The sequence below is a fragment of the Perissodus microlepis genome, chromosome 12 (assembly GCF_051167445.1).
Source record: "Perissodus microlepis isolate ML-2025 ecotype Zambia chromosome 12, ASM5116744v1, whole genome shotgun sequence".
In the NCBI taxonomy this organism is placed as follows: domain Eukaryota; kingdom Metazoa; phylum Chordata; class Actinopteri; order Cichliformes; family Cichlidae; genus Perissodus; species Perissodus microlepis.
The window spans coordinates 23,965,708-23,984,523 of record NC_140472.1 but is presented as its reverse complement, the minus strand read 5'-3'; the positions used below and the strand labels follow the sequence as shown (position 1 = coordinate 23,984,523).

Sequence of the window (18,816 nt, the reverse complement as noted above, 5' to 3'; positions counted from 1 at the left end):
AGTGAGGAAGTAAAGGACAGGGAGATGAAGAGGGAGAAAAGACTCAGAGAGGCGAACGAATGAAACTACGTGGGAGTGGGGAAGGTGACGAAAAGCATGGGCACGTCCCTCACTGCTGACAGTCGGTATATTATATTGGGCTGACCACCTGCTCTGAGCCTGAAGTACACCGTCCATAAAGCTCCAGCAGATGGACACAATAAAATGCACCATGACCAGCAGCTATGCACTTCTGTGTGTGTGGATGTGTTTGCACATTATAGTCGATATCTAGCATGAACACATAAAAACATGCCTGCATTCATAGACACCTGTCCCGCAGGCATACCAATAATATATGATATTCTATAGGTCTGATGACACTGTGTCTCATCCTCTAACCCCTCCCAGCGTTGTAAACCTATCGACCAGTTAGTGAGCGAGGAATGCGGCTGTCAGCTCATGCAACAAGTTGACATTTCGCGCATGTTCTGACTTCACTGTGCCCCTCTCCAACTTCATAGCCATCTCTGTACTTCTTCAGTAGTATTTTGGGATTTGAATCTCTCATCAATGTGCCCTTTTTATAGCTGTGGTCATTTCTCAAAGGAAAATGACAACTTTGCTGCAAAGTTGTCAAATGGGGCAAAAAAACTGCCAGAAAATGCAGGGCAATGTGTAATTATTGTGTTGTATATCGTCCAAATGTCCATGTATTCCTAGGTTTTTGCTCGGCAACATTATTGTATTTTGCATATAATACATTCTTACTAAGTAACACTGTTTTTTAAGTATCCCATATTCCATTATAATGTGACAAAATGATTCGTTGAAGCCTCCAATCCCAATTCTGGCTTGGTATAGCCAGTTACAGGGGGTTGTCAATGCCCAGTTTATGTGTTAACCTGCTGGAGAAATAATTTTAGGACTTGTAAAATGTGCAACCAAGAAAGCTGCATTGTCATCCTTTGCCAGTTTCTCAGACACAAAGAAAAATGCTTTCCATCTCAAGGTCCCAAACTGCTAACATAGCAGTCAAGATGACTGTCGAGCACAGATACTGGATTCAGTTATCAGTTCTTCACCCCTCTCCCCATTACACTGCTTTGCCATCAGTAATAAGAAGGTGAATATCTGGCTGGAAAGGCTAAATCCCTTTCTAACAGCTGTTATCAACAAGAATGATGAGCAGCAGCCGCTTTCCTCTTTCCCTTTACGTCTTTCTGTCTGCCAGTACTGCCTTTCTTCTCCTCCTTTCATCTTCAGACCCAAACCAAACATCTGCAATTAGACAAGTGTGAAAACTATATCTTGAAGTGTTTGTTATGTGTGTTTGGAACATATGTGTTGAATGGCCCTCCAAAGGCTTTTGCATGTATTCCCTAGCGGGTTCAGTCAGAGTTCATCTTCTCTTGGCTAAACAGATTCTCCCTCTGGATCAAAATCAACAAATTATATTTCACTTTAGGAGGACATACATAACCCCACCTGCACCCTCACGCACACACAGTAATACATGTAAGCACACACACACGCGCACACACACACACACACACGGTCAACGGGATGCAGAGAAAAGTTGAGGGAAAAACAATAACAGACTTGCCTTTTAAGGTCCCAGTGCATTTCTAGTTTCTAGGTTACTGTGATTTGATTTATCAAGCAACGGAACATTGCCTGAGGATATTGAATTGAAAATATATCAGATGTTTGAATTTCAACAGGGAGTGTTGAAATAATGTAAATAGATCTGATTTGGGGTCATGAGCAGGACTGGGCAAAGCGAGAAACTCAGGCAGGCGGAAAAAATCAAGAAAGAAGGGGATGTGAGCGAGAAAATACATTTCAAAACTGGGGGAAGAGAGGAAGAGACAAACAGAAATGATATTTTGTACTGAGGTTGACGGGGCTTTGGCTTTGTAATGCATGCAGCTGTCAGCAGTGTCTAATCTTAGCATTTCTTGTTAAAGTCTGTGCAGGTAAAAAAAAAAAAAAAAAGATGAAGCAGAATTGTTCCAGGAATTTCTTTCTACATAAAATGTTAACACTATTTTTGCCTCCTTGTGTTCATCAGTGTTGTCATGATCATTTTTACGTGACACCAGTGGCAGTCTCTCTTTGTCAGCACACGTTGGGATGCACGTTATTGCTGCGTCTTCACCCTTTACGTCTTGGAAAAAAACAAAAAGAAAAGAAAAGTGAAGAGCACATTTTAGAGCTTATTTTCTCATAATAAAGAAGCAAAGCATTAACATAAAATGATCGTACCTCTCTGATACGCTGTGTTAGTCATGAAGCAGCCTCTGCTTTCGGGTCACACCTCTGAGCAGTAGTATTTAGAGTACTGCTCTGCCATGCAGTCTCCTCTTTCTACTGGATCTCACTTATTCAACTGGTTAGATGGTTTGGATTACTCTCACTCTGCCTGCCACTGAGCTCTTGCTCTCCTCCTCTGCCTTTCTCTTTCGCTCAGGTTATCTATCTCTCCCTGTCCTTCTTGCTTTCTGTCTGCAGCTACCGATGCACAGCTCAGAGAAGTGCCTCACGAGAGCGCATAGGCCTACAGCATGCGTATGTATGCGCGGGACCTGTGTGTGTGTGTACGTATTTGTGTGTATGTTTGTCTCTCTGCGAGTGTGAATGCGCCCAAGTGTGTGCACAGCAATGTCACTGGGCTGTGTAATTGAAATGGAAATGAGCCAATCAGCAACTGCAGTGGTTTGCCACCTTACCCTGAATTCACTTCACTGTTCCAGCTCTCCCAAACTCGCTCTGTTTGTGACTCTGCATGTGCAAGTGTCTCTATGTATCTGTGTGTGTGTGCATGTGTGTGTGTGCTGACAATACTTGCCCCTTCAGTTTTAACCCAAAGGGCCTGAGGAGGCGGTGTGAAAATGTAATCAGTTGGCAATAAAGATTATCCCTCACACTCTCTCTCTCCCTCACACACACACACACACACACACAGACACACACACTCATGCTCTGTGTCCAGCTGATTTTCCTCGCTTTGTGTTGTGACCCACAGCTCGCTGGGACAGCTGTGGCATAACAAAGACATGTAATTATCACCATTTGACAATTAGCCTGCTATCCAAATTTGCTCCTTAATTACCTAGCCATTTTACTGCTGGAAGGCTTCCGCTGCCGTTCTGTGCCGCTACAGTTCCTCAGAAGAACGGAAAAGATTGCAGCTCATGACGCTGCCAGAAGTTTGTTCTAAAATACAGGGAAGCGTCTCTGGTGACTGGGTGGAGTAAATGTTTAGCATTAATAAACGGTCTTCAAAGTGCTTTTCGGTGCGTTTCCCATTCACACGCTCACACACAAATGACAGCAGAGTGTTTACCTGCAACTGGAAACAACTCAGGGTTTAGATTCTTGTGAATGTGGAGGAGCTGGAGATTGAACCAAAACACCATTCTTTCAATTTCAGAGTACTTGCTGAATACTTTACAAGATGCACGTTTATCTTACATTTAAAGACAAAATCATGCATTTTAATTGGATCATTTAATGATCCTTTTGCACATTCTTTTTTATATTTGAGTGTAGCAGAACTGGTTCTTATCATTGATAAATCTCTTAATTTGTTTGCTGACAAATTCTATACCCTCCACACATTATATCCCTGACTTACATATGCAGAAAAACCTGTAAATTAGTTGGCTTGCCCTTCTGCTCATATTTCGCTCTTCTTGATTTTTTTTCTTTTTTAGTTATGCCTGTCACTCTTCTGGAATCTAATGAAGCACTGCTTTAAATTTACATTACATTTGAGCAACATCTTGGCGCTTCTTCATCCAACATACAGACCGATGTACGCTTGGGGAAAACGTCCAAAACATTGCATGATAATGAACAAAGCAGAACTGACTTTTCTAAAGGTTCGTAAGGAAAATGAACACTTTTTACAAAAAATCCATGAAGCTACATCTTGATGAGTCCTTCCCTGAATGGTGATGGAGGTTTTAGAGATTTGACTGCTCACACAATCGTGCCATGCACATGCAGCTTTTGTAAAATCTCCTTTAATGATGAATGCATGCTTGAGTAACTCCTGCAAAGATGTGGATTCACCAGGAAGCCTGGCAGTGCTATCTGCTGCGTTCAGTCTTGCTGTCTCTTCTTTGTATTCCCTCACCCTCTTTTGGAACCAGGTCCTTTCTGTCTCTGCCTCCCTGCCTGTTTCTCACCCTCGGTCTCTTTCTCACTCGGTGCCATTAGCAGCTTCTGGTTGTCTCACTGCTGTTCCTTTGCCAATGTGCCAGGGTGCTCGCTCATCTGATAACACAAACCTAATGTATGTGTGTGCCTGTTTCTAATGGGTGTGCATGTGTGTGAGGGTTTGTACTAGTTTTGCGTTTGTTTCATATACATATATGTGTGTGTGTGTGTGTGGGTGTGTATGTGTGGGTGTATATGTGGGTGGGTGGGTGTGTGACTGAGTAGGTTACATGTTACAAATGCCTGTCCTGTCCCTTTTTATGTGCTCACTCACCCAAACATCCTCTGCTTCATTTGCAGTCAGGGCCACAAGCCACTATTCTGACTGCTGAGGCAGGGAGAGAAGGGCAGCTGAAACATCACACACACACAGGCACACGCACGCATACAGGCTCCCTCTCTAATACTCTTTCTCGCTCCTGCTCACACACTCGCAGAATGTACACATACACATAAGCTGGGAGGAGCGACCGGGAGAATTTGACCATTAACGCAGTGACATTTTAAAGCAGCGCGAGAGATGCATGGCGCTTCCTGGACCTCCACAGACATGTTTTAAATGAAATGTTACAGATGAATTGCTCCATGCCTTGGTTGTAAACACCCTCACGCTGATATTTACCCTACTCGGGTAAACACAGAAGAACGACATTTCATGCTAGCTCATGCTCAAATACACACACGTGCACACAAATATTCCGCGCAGAGCCAGAGGACACACATGATCGCGGTAATGAGAAATGGCTTGGTTCAGTTTTGTTGCTCAATCGTAGCAATAATTGTTCCATTACACCAACATTAAGAAAGTAACAACTAAAAGGCCCCAAAACCAGATTTTTTGCTAAAATGGCTATTTGATCTTCAGTATAAGGCGCCTGGTTTTCATTGTGATTGTTATTCTCTGCTGAGTGACCAGATAAACTGCAGACTGATGTGAGCCAAGCAGGATTTCAATACATGTGTTTGATTGTAGGAGCTTCCTTCTTTAGAGGCAGAACAATAGAGCTGTAGTTTTCAAAATGAGAAATCAAATAAGTGGGTGGAAAGAGAGTGAAAGCACGGTTTCAGCATCCTTTAAAGGCAGTATTATGGTATTTTACACCATGAGTTAGAATTTTTTTTGTCATTAATTTGACCTTCTTCTTTCTAACTGCCTATTCGCCATATACAAAGAGACATGCAGTTTTTGTTTCTTTAGAAATACGCAATACTTAATGGACATGAAAAGAAAATACTGAATGATAAAAGGTCACTATGCTGCTTTGGTGCGTTAAATCTAAGCCTAAAAATTCTTATATAAAATGAATTTGTCCTGTCGTACGCTTCTTGCCTGTTGTGGGGGTTGAAGAGTTCTTCCCATAGACAGCAGATGCGATTTTTTAATTATAAGTTTGGTCCAAACTCTTGTAAGGTTGTGCTCCCGCGACATTTAACCAGGGCCTCGCCTCACACCACCTGGTTTCTCTGTGAAGCGAGTCAGTCACGCCAGCTGCGTAGGAATTGTCAACTCTGCGGTTCACATTATCACTCTTGTTCTGCTTCAAGTGTGTGCGTGTGCCTAATTGGGGCATCCCTAGCAAGCTTACAGGTGTTTGGCATTTTCTCTCCAAACCCCCTCGTGACCCAGAGGTTAGGGTCACTCCACCCTGGGTCAACGAGAGCACTCGCAATGCAGAAAATGCTCTCTGATTTTGGAGGATGTGAAAATTCCACAGATAAGAGGGCTGCGTGTTGGGCAGCAGAGACTGTGGTGAGATTGTGTGTATGTTAGTGCTAGCCTGTGACAGTGTGTGGCCTTTTGATGAATCTCCCTGTATGTATTGAAGCCCTCTGACCCTGCGTGGCCTGTTCTAGATCATTGCTGCTGTAAAAATGCCTCACTGCACAGCCCTCAGAGACAGCCTGGCCCTGTATTTTTCCAATCACTGACATTTACTGGCTGAACCATCCTGCCATCCTATATCTCTGTGACCATTTCTACTCTACTTTTTTTTTACTGTACAAAAATCCTCAAGCAAATGTATTTTTTTTTGTCCCAAAAGACCTGAAAACTGTTTTCCTGTAAACATCTTTCCTCAGAGTTGGATACTTCATTTTGCTACCATTCAGAAGGCATATGCACAAGTAAATATTTGTTACAGAGAGAGATTTATAGATAAACTAACCCACTCAGATTTATTGATGCTAGAGGATGAGAGTGTTGGTGCATGAAAATTTTCACCAAATACTGAAAGAGTGCTGCGAGATGTAGCGTGTTCACATAAATCATTCAAAACTAGGTTTGCATTGAAAATAATTTTGAAGGTTAACCTTTTTCTGCCTCCTCCTTTTTTTTCCAACCAGGTTCCATCGTGGGGATTACCACATCGATGTGTGCATAAACGACTACCTTGACGTCTACTGTCCTCACTATGAAGACACAGTGCCTGAGGAACGGACAGAGCGCTACGTCCTCTACATGGTCAACTATGATGGCTATAGCACGTGTGACCACACCTCCAAAGGCTTTAAACGCTGGGAATGCAACAGGCCGCACTCTCCGAACGGGCCACTTAAGTTTTCAGAGAAGTTCCAGCTCTTCACTCCCTTCTCCTTGGGCTTTGAGTTCAGACCGGGCAGAGAATACTATTACATCTGTGAGTACCTGCTCTGAATGAGTATATGCTGTGCATTACATCTACAATACACTGTAGAAGAAACAGCAGTGAAATAACAAGAAATGGCACTACTAATACAAGATTTAGGCTGTTTTACATATTAATGTCGCATTGATTGATTGATTGAATCTTTATTTTGAACATGTTGAAAAAGTACAACAAAATAGAATTAAAAGAGACAAATGAACAAAGCAAAACAAAAGGAAAACGAGCAACCACAACTCCAAATAACGTTCATGTTCAAAAAGGAGCAGGAAGAAGCATAAGCTTATTTAATCCCACCCCTTTTCCACTATCTAGTATCAATAGAATACCTCCTTGCAATTACATTATATGTTATGTGTAATTTTTTTTTTTTAATATATATATACATATATGTTTCTATCTATCCATACATACGTATATACACATACGCACATATACACATTTTCAATAACCCCATTAACACCTCAAGGATACACAACCTACAAATATATATATATACCCATACCAGCATACCCGTGCACCCGCACACACATGAAAATGTTAGACAAGAACACCCTATCAAATCTCTACCTTTTCCCTGTACCCTGTAAAAACCATATCCTTAAACCGCTTTTTAAACTGCGCCATGCTTGGACATTGCTTCATATCTTTACTTAGTCTGTTCCACAGCTTCACTCCACACACAGAGATGCAAAAACTTTTTAATGTTGTACGGATACGAGGATGTTTTAAATTGAATTCCCCCCTCAAATTGTATCCCCGTTCCCTTTTAGAAAACATTTTTAGAATATTGTCAGGAAGCAGGTTATTTATTGCTTTATATATAATTTGTGCAGTGAGAAAATGAACCAGATCTGTGAATTTTAGAATTTTTGATTTTAAGAATAGTGGATTTGTATGATCTCTGTAACCAGTTTTATGGATTATCCTTATGGCCCTTTTTTGTAATATAAAGATTGATGATAGCGAACATTTGTAAGTATTGCCCCAAACCTCTGCACAGTAATTCAAATACGGTGCAATCAGGGAACAATAGAGAATGTGGAGTGATTTGTGGTCCAGAATGTGTTTTACTTTACTCAAGATTGAGACACTTCTTGAAATTTTGTTATGTATATGATTTATATGAGACTTCCAGTTTAATTTATCATCTATAATCACACCAAGAAACTTATGTTCAAGTACTCTTTCAATTTCCACACCATCTAAATGAATCTGCACTTGTGCATTTCTAAGGGAATTCCCAAATAAGATAATTTTAGTTTTACTTAGATTTAGCGATAGTTTGTTCCTGTTAAACCATTTTTTAATTTTGCACATTTCTGAAGTAATTGTATCCAGCAGCTCCTTTAGATTCCCCCCAGAACAAAAAATATTTGTGTCATCTGCAAATAATACTAATTTTAATATATCAGATGCCTTACAAATATCATTTATATAAATAATAAATAATTTTGGACCCAGTACAGAGCCTTGTGGAACACCACAAGCAATGTCCAAGCATGATGAGGAATGGACACCCAGCTTCACAAATTGTTTCCTGTCACTTAAATAATTTTTCACCCATTGCAGTACAACCCCCCTGATCCCGTACCGTTCCAGTTTATTAATTAATATGTCATGATTGATTGTGTCGAATGCTTTCTTGAGATCCAGAAATACTCCAGCTGCATACTGTTTCTGATCTATAGCATTTGTAATCTCCTCAATTGATTCGATTAATGCCAGAGATGTTGATCTTTTTGATCTGAATCCATATTGACTGTCAGAGAGTAATTTATATTTATCTAAGAATTTGTCTAATCGTTTATTAAACAGGTTTTCTAGGATTTTGGAGAATTGTGGTAGTAAAGAAACAGGCCTGTAATTTGTGAAGTGGCGTCTATCCCCGGTTTTATACAGCGGCACAACTTTAGCTATTTTCATTTTGTTTGGCACTTTTCCCGTCTGAAATGATAAGTTGCAAATATATGTTAGAGGTCCTACAATTCCTTCAATGACCTTCTTGACGATTTTCATGTCAATATCATTACAATCAGTAGATGTTTTATATTTACACATGTGTACAATGTCAATTATTTCTTTTTCCTCCACTGATGTGAGGAACATTGAGTTAGGGTTCCTATCAATCAGGTTTTCACTACAGTCTACTGATGGCAGTGACTCAGGAATTTGTTCTGCCAGTTTTGGTCCAATATTTACAAAATAATGATTAAAGCTGTTGACCTTATCAGCAGTGTTTTCCATAATATTACCATTGTCGATAAAGTATTGAGGATAACTTTGTTGTCCAGAATTATTTTTAATGATACCGTTTAAAACATCCCATATTCCCTTCATATTATGTTTATTGTTGTTCAATATTTTACTATAATACTCCTTTCTACATACACGTATAATATTGGTCAACTTATTTTTGTATTTTTTATATTTATTTTCAGCATCTTTTGTTCTTTGTTTTAGGAATTCCCTATAGAGTGTATTTTTCTTTTTACATGCATTTTGTAAACCCTTAGTGATCCATGGTCTATCTGAATATTTGTGCTTTCTGTTGTATTTTATTGTTGGACAGTTTTTATCGTACAACTCCATGAATATTCTTAAAAATATGCCATATGCAATATCAATATCAGCTTCTTTGTACACATTGTCCCAGTCCTGATTTAATAGATCGTTCTTAAGTGCATTCATAGTTTCTTCTGTCCTTACACGTCTGTATCTCAGTTGTTCTTCATGCTGATTTTTCTTATAATTAGTGTCATAAACTGCAAAAACTGGTAGGTGATCACTGATGTCATTAATTAATATTCCGCTCACAATGTTGTTTTCCATATTGTTAGTGAAAATATTGTCAAGTAAGGTGGCACAATGTAGTGTAATTCTGCTAGGCCTGGTTATTTTAGGATGTAAACTCAAACTGTACATAGTGTTTAGGAATTCGTCGGTCATTTTATGCTTTTTCGGATTCAACAGGTCAATATTAAAATCACCACAGATAAACATAACTTTTTGATTTGTTTTAGAGAATATTTCCTCTATGAAGTCATTAAATACTTGAATACTAGAGCCAGGTGTTCTATATATACAGCTAATTATTACATTTTTCTCTTTTTCCTTATAAATTTCAATTGTTATACATTCTAGTAAATTATCAATTACAGTTGTCATACTTTCTACCACCTTGTAGTTTAGGTTTTTATCCACATAAACAGCTACTCCCCCTCCACTCTTGTTCCTTCTATTTACAAAATTCACTTCATATCCCTCCAGTCCAAAGTCCATTCCTTTCTCCGCATTGATCCATGTTTCAGAAATGGCAATAATTCCAAATGGATTTGTCAACTCATTTAGATATTCCTTTATATTGTTGAAGTTGGCATACAGACTTCTGCTATTAAAATGGATTATTGATAATTTATTTTCCGTGTTGATGGTGTGCTTAAACTGTTCATCAGTGAAGTAGCAGCAGTTACTGCTAATGTTGTAGAAGAAATTATTTTCCGGGTCTATATCCTTTTCTAAGTCTAGAACATTATGGTCTGTGTATCGAAATGTTCTCAGTTCCAGATTATCATAAAGAGAATTCCAATGAGTTATATTGATATTGTTGCCGGATGCAGATGAAGTTCTTTTGGACTGTGCCATGTGTTGTGTTGTGTGTCACGTCACATGTGTATTCATACCTCCAGAGTAAGTTGACCTCAGTATTTGTCCAGCTCCTCCATATTTCTGATGACCAACACTTTGGCTTGTTCCGGTGTTCCATTGAGTTTAATGAATACTTTGCAGTTGGTGGTCCATGTATTTTGAATTTTTCCCTGTTTCTTCAAGTAACGTGCTTTCCTGGCAATGTCCGCATTTCTTTTTATCAGATGTTCGTTCATGAAGACATCGGATCCTTTCAGTTTCTTTCCTTGTTTTAACAGTGCTGTTTTGTGTTTTCTGTTAGCAAATCTCACAATGATGGCTGGTTTGTCACTGTCATTTTTTCGGGGTAGAGGGTGGCAAGCCTCAATGTTGTTATAATCCACTTCCACACCTTTGGACCGTAGAAAGGTAACCACTTGATGCTCCGTGGAGTTGACATCTTCCTCTCCTGGCTCTCCTACATTGTCAGCGGCGACCGCCCGGGCGTATGACCGGGGTTTGATGCGAAGCCCCGTGATGATAACAATCGTTCATCCGGGTGTACTGCTCCAAATCCGCCACTCTGTTCTCCAGGTACGCCAGCCGCCGATCCTTCTCGGCGTTCTGGATGCGGAGAGCCTTAACTTCCTCGACCAGGTCCAGGATGGCTTTCTGCTGCAGTTTGACAGTAGAAATCTCCTCTGTCATAAACTCCAGCGACTTCTTAATATCGTCACCTTCCTCGGCTGACAGAACTTTTTTCGGGCCCATGCTGAGAGACGCTCTTGTAGCGTTGCCGTGACAACCGGCTAGCTAGTTGATGCTAGCGTCCTTCCTCTCTCTCACCGCTACGGTTCAAAAACATCAACTTCTGAGTTTTCGAGAGGTCGCAAATGACGAGCCACCACTTCTGGACGGTTTCCCACACACGCTCTCAAAGATTAGTATCCACGGAGAGCTGCCGTTTTCAGGAGATATGTTAAGTTTGCCAACGTTTCTGCTCAGAGAACCTGTTGCTGACAGCTCGGTGTGTCACTTCCGGTCTCTTTCAAACAGATGCAAGTAAAACACAGCAAAGAATAAATAAAATCAAAGATTCAGCACCATTAAGTCTATTTCCACCTGTTTAGCAGGAGTGGGGATGTCGGAGAATTGCCCGGTGCCGCAGAGGTCATGCATTAATATTAATACTGTGCTGTCGTGTGATACTTCCAAAAGCTGTTATTTTCAAAAAACAAAAAAATCAACCCAAGCATCCACAGAAAAAATACGAATCCAAAAAAATGTAATTCAACAGGAATAACATACCTGGAAGGCCCTTTCCTGACCCACTGTTTATCTACTACTACAACAGCACGAGAGAGCCGCTATTTCCCAACTATGTTTTCTCAATTTTGCTGCAGAGCTTTGAGGGTGGCATTACAGTGATCCGAGTAGATGCTTTCATGCTCTGCTTTCAGCTAAGCTTTTCACACTGCTCTCGTCAACCACAGAAAACTCTTCCCTAAAATGGCAATGGAATTCATAGGGGAGTTAAATTGAGACAGTCTGAAAGTTATAGCTCTCTTCTTCTGCTTCACAATACTGTATCTTTCAAAAAGGAGTGCCCTGCTCTCTGTATTATATTATTCTTCTGTGTAGCTTGTGTTAGATGTTAAGTTGTCTGCTTCTTGGCATAAGAACTGAGCCTTACTGACTTCATCTGAAGTTGAGGCCCCTGGGAAATGAGCTTTTATCAAAGTAAGGTAATAGGGGAACTGAATGGCACGAGTCCTTCCTCTACAGTAATATATGAACATGAGTTATATACTTGTGTAGTCACTTTTCTTGGTTAAAGAAAGGTTAAAAAAGAGGTTTCTGTAATTGTCAGCCTGCGGCTTAAATGGAGCTCAGCGCAGCTGTCACAATCCCATGTCCTTTTGTTTTCGTCTCCCAAAGATGACTCAGGAGCACAGCTGAACTCTACCTATACACCGCGATCTGTTTTCTAAATTGGCAGGCTTTTATGAAGCAGTTAACCCGACAGCTAACCGACACTTGTGTGCTTTATTCCTTTCACGTGTTTCCTCTTAGGGACTGGAGTAAAAAGAAAAGAAGAAAGGGAGGGAGGGGGAAAAAAACAACATAACTGTATCTCACTAATGTTTGCTATTGTTTTCGTGCTAAATAGGTGCTGTCAATCTCAAGCTTGTCTATGAAATAATCTTTCCCCGAAGCCTTTCAACAATCAGGTTTTTGGCCATTTATCTGTTAAAAGTAACCAGATTTTCCTTTTCTTTTATAGCCAGTTCACACTGACACTCATTCTAAATCAGGAGGGAGGGAGGGGGGGAGTCTCCAGACTTGGGAGAGTTGATAGGGGTTAGTGTAGGGTTATAAAATTCATCCACTCCCTCAAGTCTCTTTTTGCAATTTTTTTTCCCCATTTCTGTTGAGAGATGCTTGTCCTAAGGGCTGGATTAAATTACACTGCGACCAACAGGGCTTCCATGGAACACATCCATTCTGCTATAGCACGCCATATTTTGTTTAGTGGCCCGCGGCTTCATTGGCTATTGAATGATTTCAGCGTATATACTCACTGGCTAGTGTGGCGGATATTAAAGTCATCTACCATGAAGTCATCTGACATGTGATTTCCCACTGTCATTGTGTCCAGCCTGAATGTCCACAGGAAGCAGGGGAGATGGCCGCTAATGGATTAGACAGTCTCTTTAGGAGACGGGATGTAAAGCTGAAGAAGGGATATGGAGAGAGGGAGAGCTAGTCACATTTTTACATCTTTACAATTCATCTGTGGCAGCTTCTGTCATCATCATCATCATCATCAGTGTGATCACCGAATCTTCTTAACACCCCAGCGCAACAAAAATATGCAACCTTTTCAGATATTCACTGTTGTAATAAATACAAATTTCTAACTCAGGAAAAACTAAAAAAGTGGCAAAATTAAATCGTAACAGTATAACTTAATCGCTGCAATGTTCCCAGGGATTGCATTTTTACCTTAACATACAGTTTTTCCCTTTCTAATACTGAATAAAATACTAAATGCTGCAGTAACTGGGAGTCTCTTTTCTTGTTTGCACATCAGCACCAGGGCATCAGCTGCAATATTTTACAGGCACCTTGAAGTGAAGTCAGCTTTTCAGGCAGATTTCCCTCATGTGCTGTATGCTTGCAAGCCTAGTCTTTATTCAAAAACACTGAACTTTGTCCAGATGCTGGCCGGGTCTTGCCTGCCGTGTGTTTTACAGATAATCCTCTAACTCCATTCAAACGTATGGAGAAAATATTTATTTTCACTTTAACCCTCTGTGTCTAATATTTGGCAAAGTGACACAAATAAGCAATAAAAATAAGCAGTTTTTTTTAGCTTCAATTCCCTGTGTTACAAACATACCTAACAGCTGGCTGTTTAGACTAATGTGTTTACAAAACCTTTTTGCAATATAACCAGGAAGAAACACATCCATCCTCCTTAAACCAATCTTGCTTGCAGATGGAGTGTTTGCTCACATTTCGGGAACTACATTGCAAAAATATCCAGTGAATGTGCACTTAAATCTAATAAATAAACCTGGTTGTCTTGGGTTTGTTGTGTTTTAAGCAAACACCTGAAAACATGCATATTCTTAACCATCTTTCCTTCTCACCTTTTCATGAATGGGAATCTTTGAGCACATTCAGTGTGCCTGCCATTTTCACATGAAATCACAAATACTCTTATATGGTGTGCAGATAAATTCTAGCGCTAGTGTGGATATAACATAACATTTCAGTTTTACAGCTGTTGTTTATTATCATTTATTAATCTCAGTTAGGGCTTACAATGTGGCGCTAAACCCTAGAATGGAAAAATTGTGTTAGTGGACCATGAGCCAGACAGGATGGCATTATTTCTGTAGCAAAGACTGAGTTGGCCAAGAAAGTTGGAGTTTTAATAACGTTTAGTGCAGCGTTTTCTCTTGGTTTCATTGTTCCAGTGTGTTACTAAGCCTTCTGCAGGAATATTTTCAGTGTTACAGTTGCAGCACTTTGTCAATGTCTAATGCCATCATTCTTATTTAATGAAGTGAATACACGGTTTAGGTCTTTTTAATGATAACGATGATATTACGTCCTATAGTTTCTGAGATGTGAATGCTCATTCAGCTATGAAACAATCTTGCTGATATTTAACTTGACTGTTATTATGACAGGATTTAGCCAACTACCTCGTGACAATATCCAGTCTCATTATTGTTGCTAATGATGAAAAAGAAAGAAAAAGACTGCTGTCAAATTCTGTGCAACCGCGAGTAAACACTAATTAAACTCTGGCTCGTGCTGCATCTTGTTAGGAACACCTAAGTACTGGCTGTGCCAAAATTTTGTGATTTATTTGAAGCATGAAAAAGTTGATTCATGTGGGATTCATGTGGAACGTGAACACGCAGTATATCTGGCTTTTTTAGCTAGTTGTTAGTTATCACACTATGGGGAAAATTGGCACAGTTAATTTCAAAAAAACAAAACATCCAAAATTCAAACATGATTTCACTCATTTACTTATATATTTATTCAAATAAATATATATATTTTCCATTTAAAGTGAAAAAACCTGTTATTCTCCATAGTTAGACTGTTGTGTAAATGTATAGTGTGGCATAGCCAACAGAGAAAATCTTAGGGATCATTACCCACTGAAGCTGGCTATGCTGCATAACCGCTCTCAACTGAAATGTCAGTGTGTCCCAAGGCAAAGGTCACTATCCATGAACACACAAGCTGAGGTAAGCAATACTGTGAAAGCGCTCATGTACTTGAGACGTAATAGTTTATCATGCATCCTAGATTAAAAAAAAATCCGTTCACAATCAATATTCCTCAGATTTGTACTCATTTTGAGTAAGCACAGTCTGTCTCCACACACAACAGAGGCCTTATATGTAAACGGTGCTGACATACAGTATCAGAATATTAATCTTTTCCTTTCTCTATTAACTTTCTGTAGCCAAATGACCGGAGGGACTAGGGGCTGAAAAATTTGCCCTCAGCGACATGATTGATTTGCTATCTTGTTTGTAGATGAAAATTAAGATGTCAAATCATATTCCTGCAGCGAAAACGCCTCTTAATGGTGTTTTCGCCCTGTGAGTTTGATGCAGGTCGAAGGTTGATTTGTTGCATCTCTGATAAAATTAGAGAGAGGAGACAGGGTTCTGCTGTCATCTGCTTTGAGAACAGAAAGCGCTTAATCAACGCTAGCAGGACGGAGGAAATTCACTAAAATAGAGGTCATAATTCTTCATTTTAGTTTGTGTCATCCTGTTTTTCTCCATTTGAGGCAGTTAATTAAAGATGTAAGAAAACAAGAGTTGGTCATGAGCCTTATCTTAGTGTACAAGTCAACGCAAAACAGAGTTAACAAAGTAAATAATGTTGAACACATTCAGATGCAGGATGGGGATTATCCCAATGTTGGTCACATAAGCAGTTCAGCAAAATGCAGTATTCTGCAAGTGTCTGCCTCCGTGAATGACAGCTGGGATAAGCCTGGACAGCGGGAGCCCTTCTTGGGTCACAGTTCACAGAGCAGTCTTGGTTTAAGTGGAACCCATCTCGCTGAATGCTGATGCAAGCACAATTTTCTAATATGGACACAATCCACAATCGTGTATCAGAGTGATTTTAATCAAAAAGGGCAGATATCCAATATCAGCGGCACCTCACCGCAAGCAACGAGTGAGCAGAGTTATGATGTTTATTAGGCAAGATTTGTGAGAAAAAGGAAACTACTTGGAGTAACAATGCAGTGGCAGACCGGTGGTTAAAAAGACATTTTCTTGCCGTTTGACTTGCTTGCCTTCATAGACTGGAACTGCTTCTCACAGAACGCACAATCAATAATATCTTTGTGTCTTATCTTGTGGTTATTACAGAAACGAACAGTCCTTTGGAAAGTCTGTGCATGATATCAAATGAACACTTGTTTAATGCGTTATCAAAACCCAGACTGCAGTGGCGATTATATCCAAGCTGTATTACAAAATGAAAAACATTTAGCAAAGTTTCAATCAGTCTCCAGATGCCCGTAGGCCAAAATGCAAAATGCTAATGCAACACAAAGCCAAGACTGATCATAAATAGCGAGCTTAAAAAAACAAGAGAAAACATTTGATATTTTTTTCCAAAATCTCATAAGACATATTTCAGCTTTTCTGGACTGCTACATGCACACAAAGCTTTAACAGATTCTTCAAGACGTGGAATGTAGCTGTCTCGCGATTGACCATAAATCCCGTGATGCGCCATGATCCTTCAAGCCACTCTGGAGAGGAGAGAGAAGCAGAGACAGCAGGAAATGGCAGCCACAGAAAAATGGCATCAATGGCAAAAATGAAATAAAGGCGGGGGTGGCGTATGTGCTCTGTGTTTTTCCGGGGCTATGGAAGAGTTGCTAATAATGATAAAGAGTCAACTCAGTTCCATTTGTGGTACAAGGAGGTATCCTGCATATGGACGGCATCATCCATTCAAATGAAAAATCAGGGCTGTCATTGGCATTCAGAAATAATCTGACAACATGGAGTAACACGGCACTTGCACAAATGTATACACACTCATCCACATTTTGCATAAATAAACATGGACAGATACACATAACAGGCACCCGGATCCACACTGTCTGGAATGCATTATTATAATCCTGATAGATGGATATACATTCCACCACTATCTCCCCTGGTTACTATATCATTTATTGTCTCTCTCTTATATCTAATCCTCTCCTTTGGGTTTAATACAGTACTCCCCACTACAGACATATAAACGTGGACATGGGAAGGTGTGCTGTCACTAAGCTGTGTGCATTTCAGCCTGTTAGAAGCATAACAGAGTCATATGTTATTAGTTTGAAGCCAGGGCCTTCCACCGAGGGTCTTGTTAGAATACCTGCTCAAGTACAAACTCAGTGGGACTGCATGTTTAACAAACTTTATGTAAGAACAGGAGGCAAATCATCTTTCAATAACCTCAGTGAAAAAAATAAATTAAAAAAAGCCACAAATCACACAACATTTGTCCTATAATCCTTTAAATCTTAATAACAGAGCCACGATTTCCACAATGACCACCAGCACATTTATTAGAAGTCCCAGATTTACAAAGAAGACAGAAGTCGACGGCTTTTCTGCAGGAGTCAGTTCAGATTCAGGGATTTTTTTTTTGGGGAGCTTGTACTTAGCAGCTGCCAATGGCACTGCTTTTTTAATTAAGTGTCCTCTCTGTGCCTCTTTGGCACTAGATAAGCTCAGTGTTTTTGCCTCCCAGAATGCATGCCACAGATACAAATGCATAGGTTTGATTATTTGATCTAAGTGATTAATACATATTTTGAGTATTCAAAAACTAAATTACTACTAATAAGAGACTGTGGAATGATTTGCTCTCCAAAAACATGGTTAATAGTAAAGGGACTGGTTCTTATATGGCACTTTTGCACTCTACTTGAGCACAGGGAGCACTTTATAGAACATGCCTCATTCACACCAGAATTTCCCCCCCACTACACCCTAAGCCTTTTGTACCCAATATTCACACTTTGAATAGAGCAAATGGGGTTCAGTGTCTTACCCAAGATATTTCTTTCAAAGAACGAATTTTAACATTCAACCTGAAGCAGCGAGGAATTGAACAATCAACATTCCAATAAGTAGATTACCCGCTTTACCTCCTGAGCTACAGCCACCCCGAAAACATACATAAATAAATGTTTTTTTCTATCTTCTTGTCTACAGTATTTCATGACTGAAGTCCTTCTGGGTGTTCTTGGTGCCTTACGAAGATACAAATTTCTCAAATATGTTACCTATCTCTGTCTGTATATCAAACACATTGGTAAATGTGTCAATTCAATGTGCTGGGTTCTATGGGAAAAAGAATGGCAGGCAGAGCTGAGCTGAAGTTTTGGATTACTATCTCAAAGTCTTAACTCAGTCAAAAAATATTTTGAAATACCCAATTTAAATTTTTGACAGAATAATGACACATTTTGACTTACAGATGGCTTCTTTTTTTGTTTTTTTTTCCCAGTCGTGGAAACAAGCCTGCACATGTTTTGGATGAGATCCAATAATGCAAAAATAAACTGGTTTTGGTCATGACAAGCTCACTGGAACTTCAGGCATCCATTTTTTAAAAATAAATTGAAAACAGTCAATCAGTTAGCTAGCCTGTTGGCCAGACTTGGTTAATAATAGACCATGAGTGAACTCATGGCATACTTGTTGACAGCCCAGAGAAAGCAAGGCGAGATAGAAAAGTCTCTAATCAAGTTATCCGAGTTTGACCGCCCCTA

At 39.8% G+C, this 18,816-nt stretch overlaps 1 protein-coding gene and 1 pseudogene across 2 annotated transcripts in view; one reads left to right on the top strand and one right to left on the bottom strand.

Moving 5' to 3' along the window:
- The window catches only part of efna5b (ephrin-A5b), a 104,294-nt gene that overhangs the window by 73,464 nt on the left and 12,014 nt on the right, over positions 1 to 18,816 (top strand). For both annotated transcript variants that reach the window (XM_084945284.1, XM_084945283.1), the window contains exon 2: positions 6,550 to 6,842. In XM_084945284.1, the coding sequence (XP_084801410.1) occupies positions 6,550 to 6,842 (293 nt within the window). The remainder of the gene's footprint in view (positions 1 to 6,549; positions 6,843 to 18,816) is intronic.
- On the bottom strand, positions 6,850 to 11,624 carry LOC146376334 (uncharacterized; annotated as a pseudogene).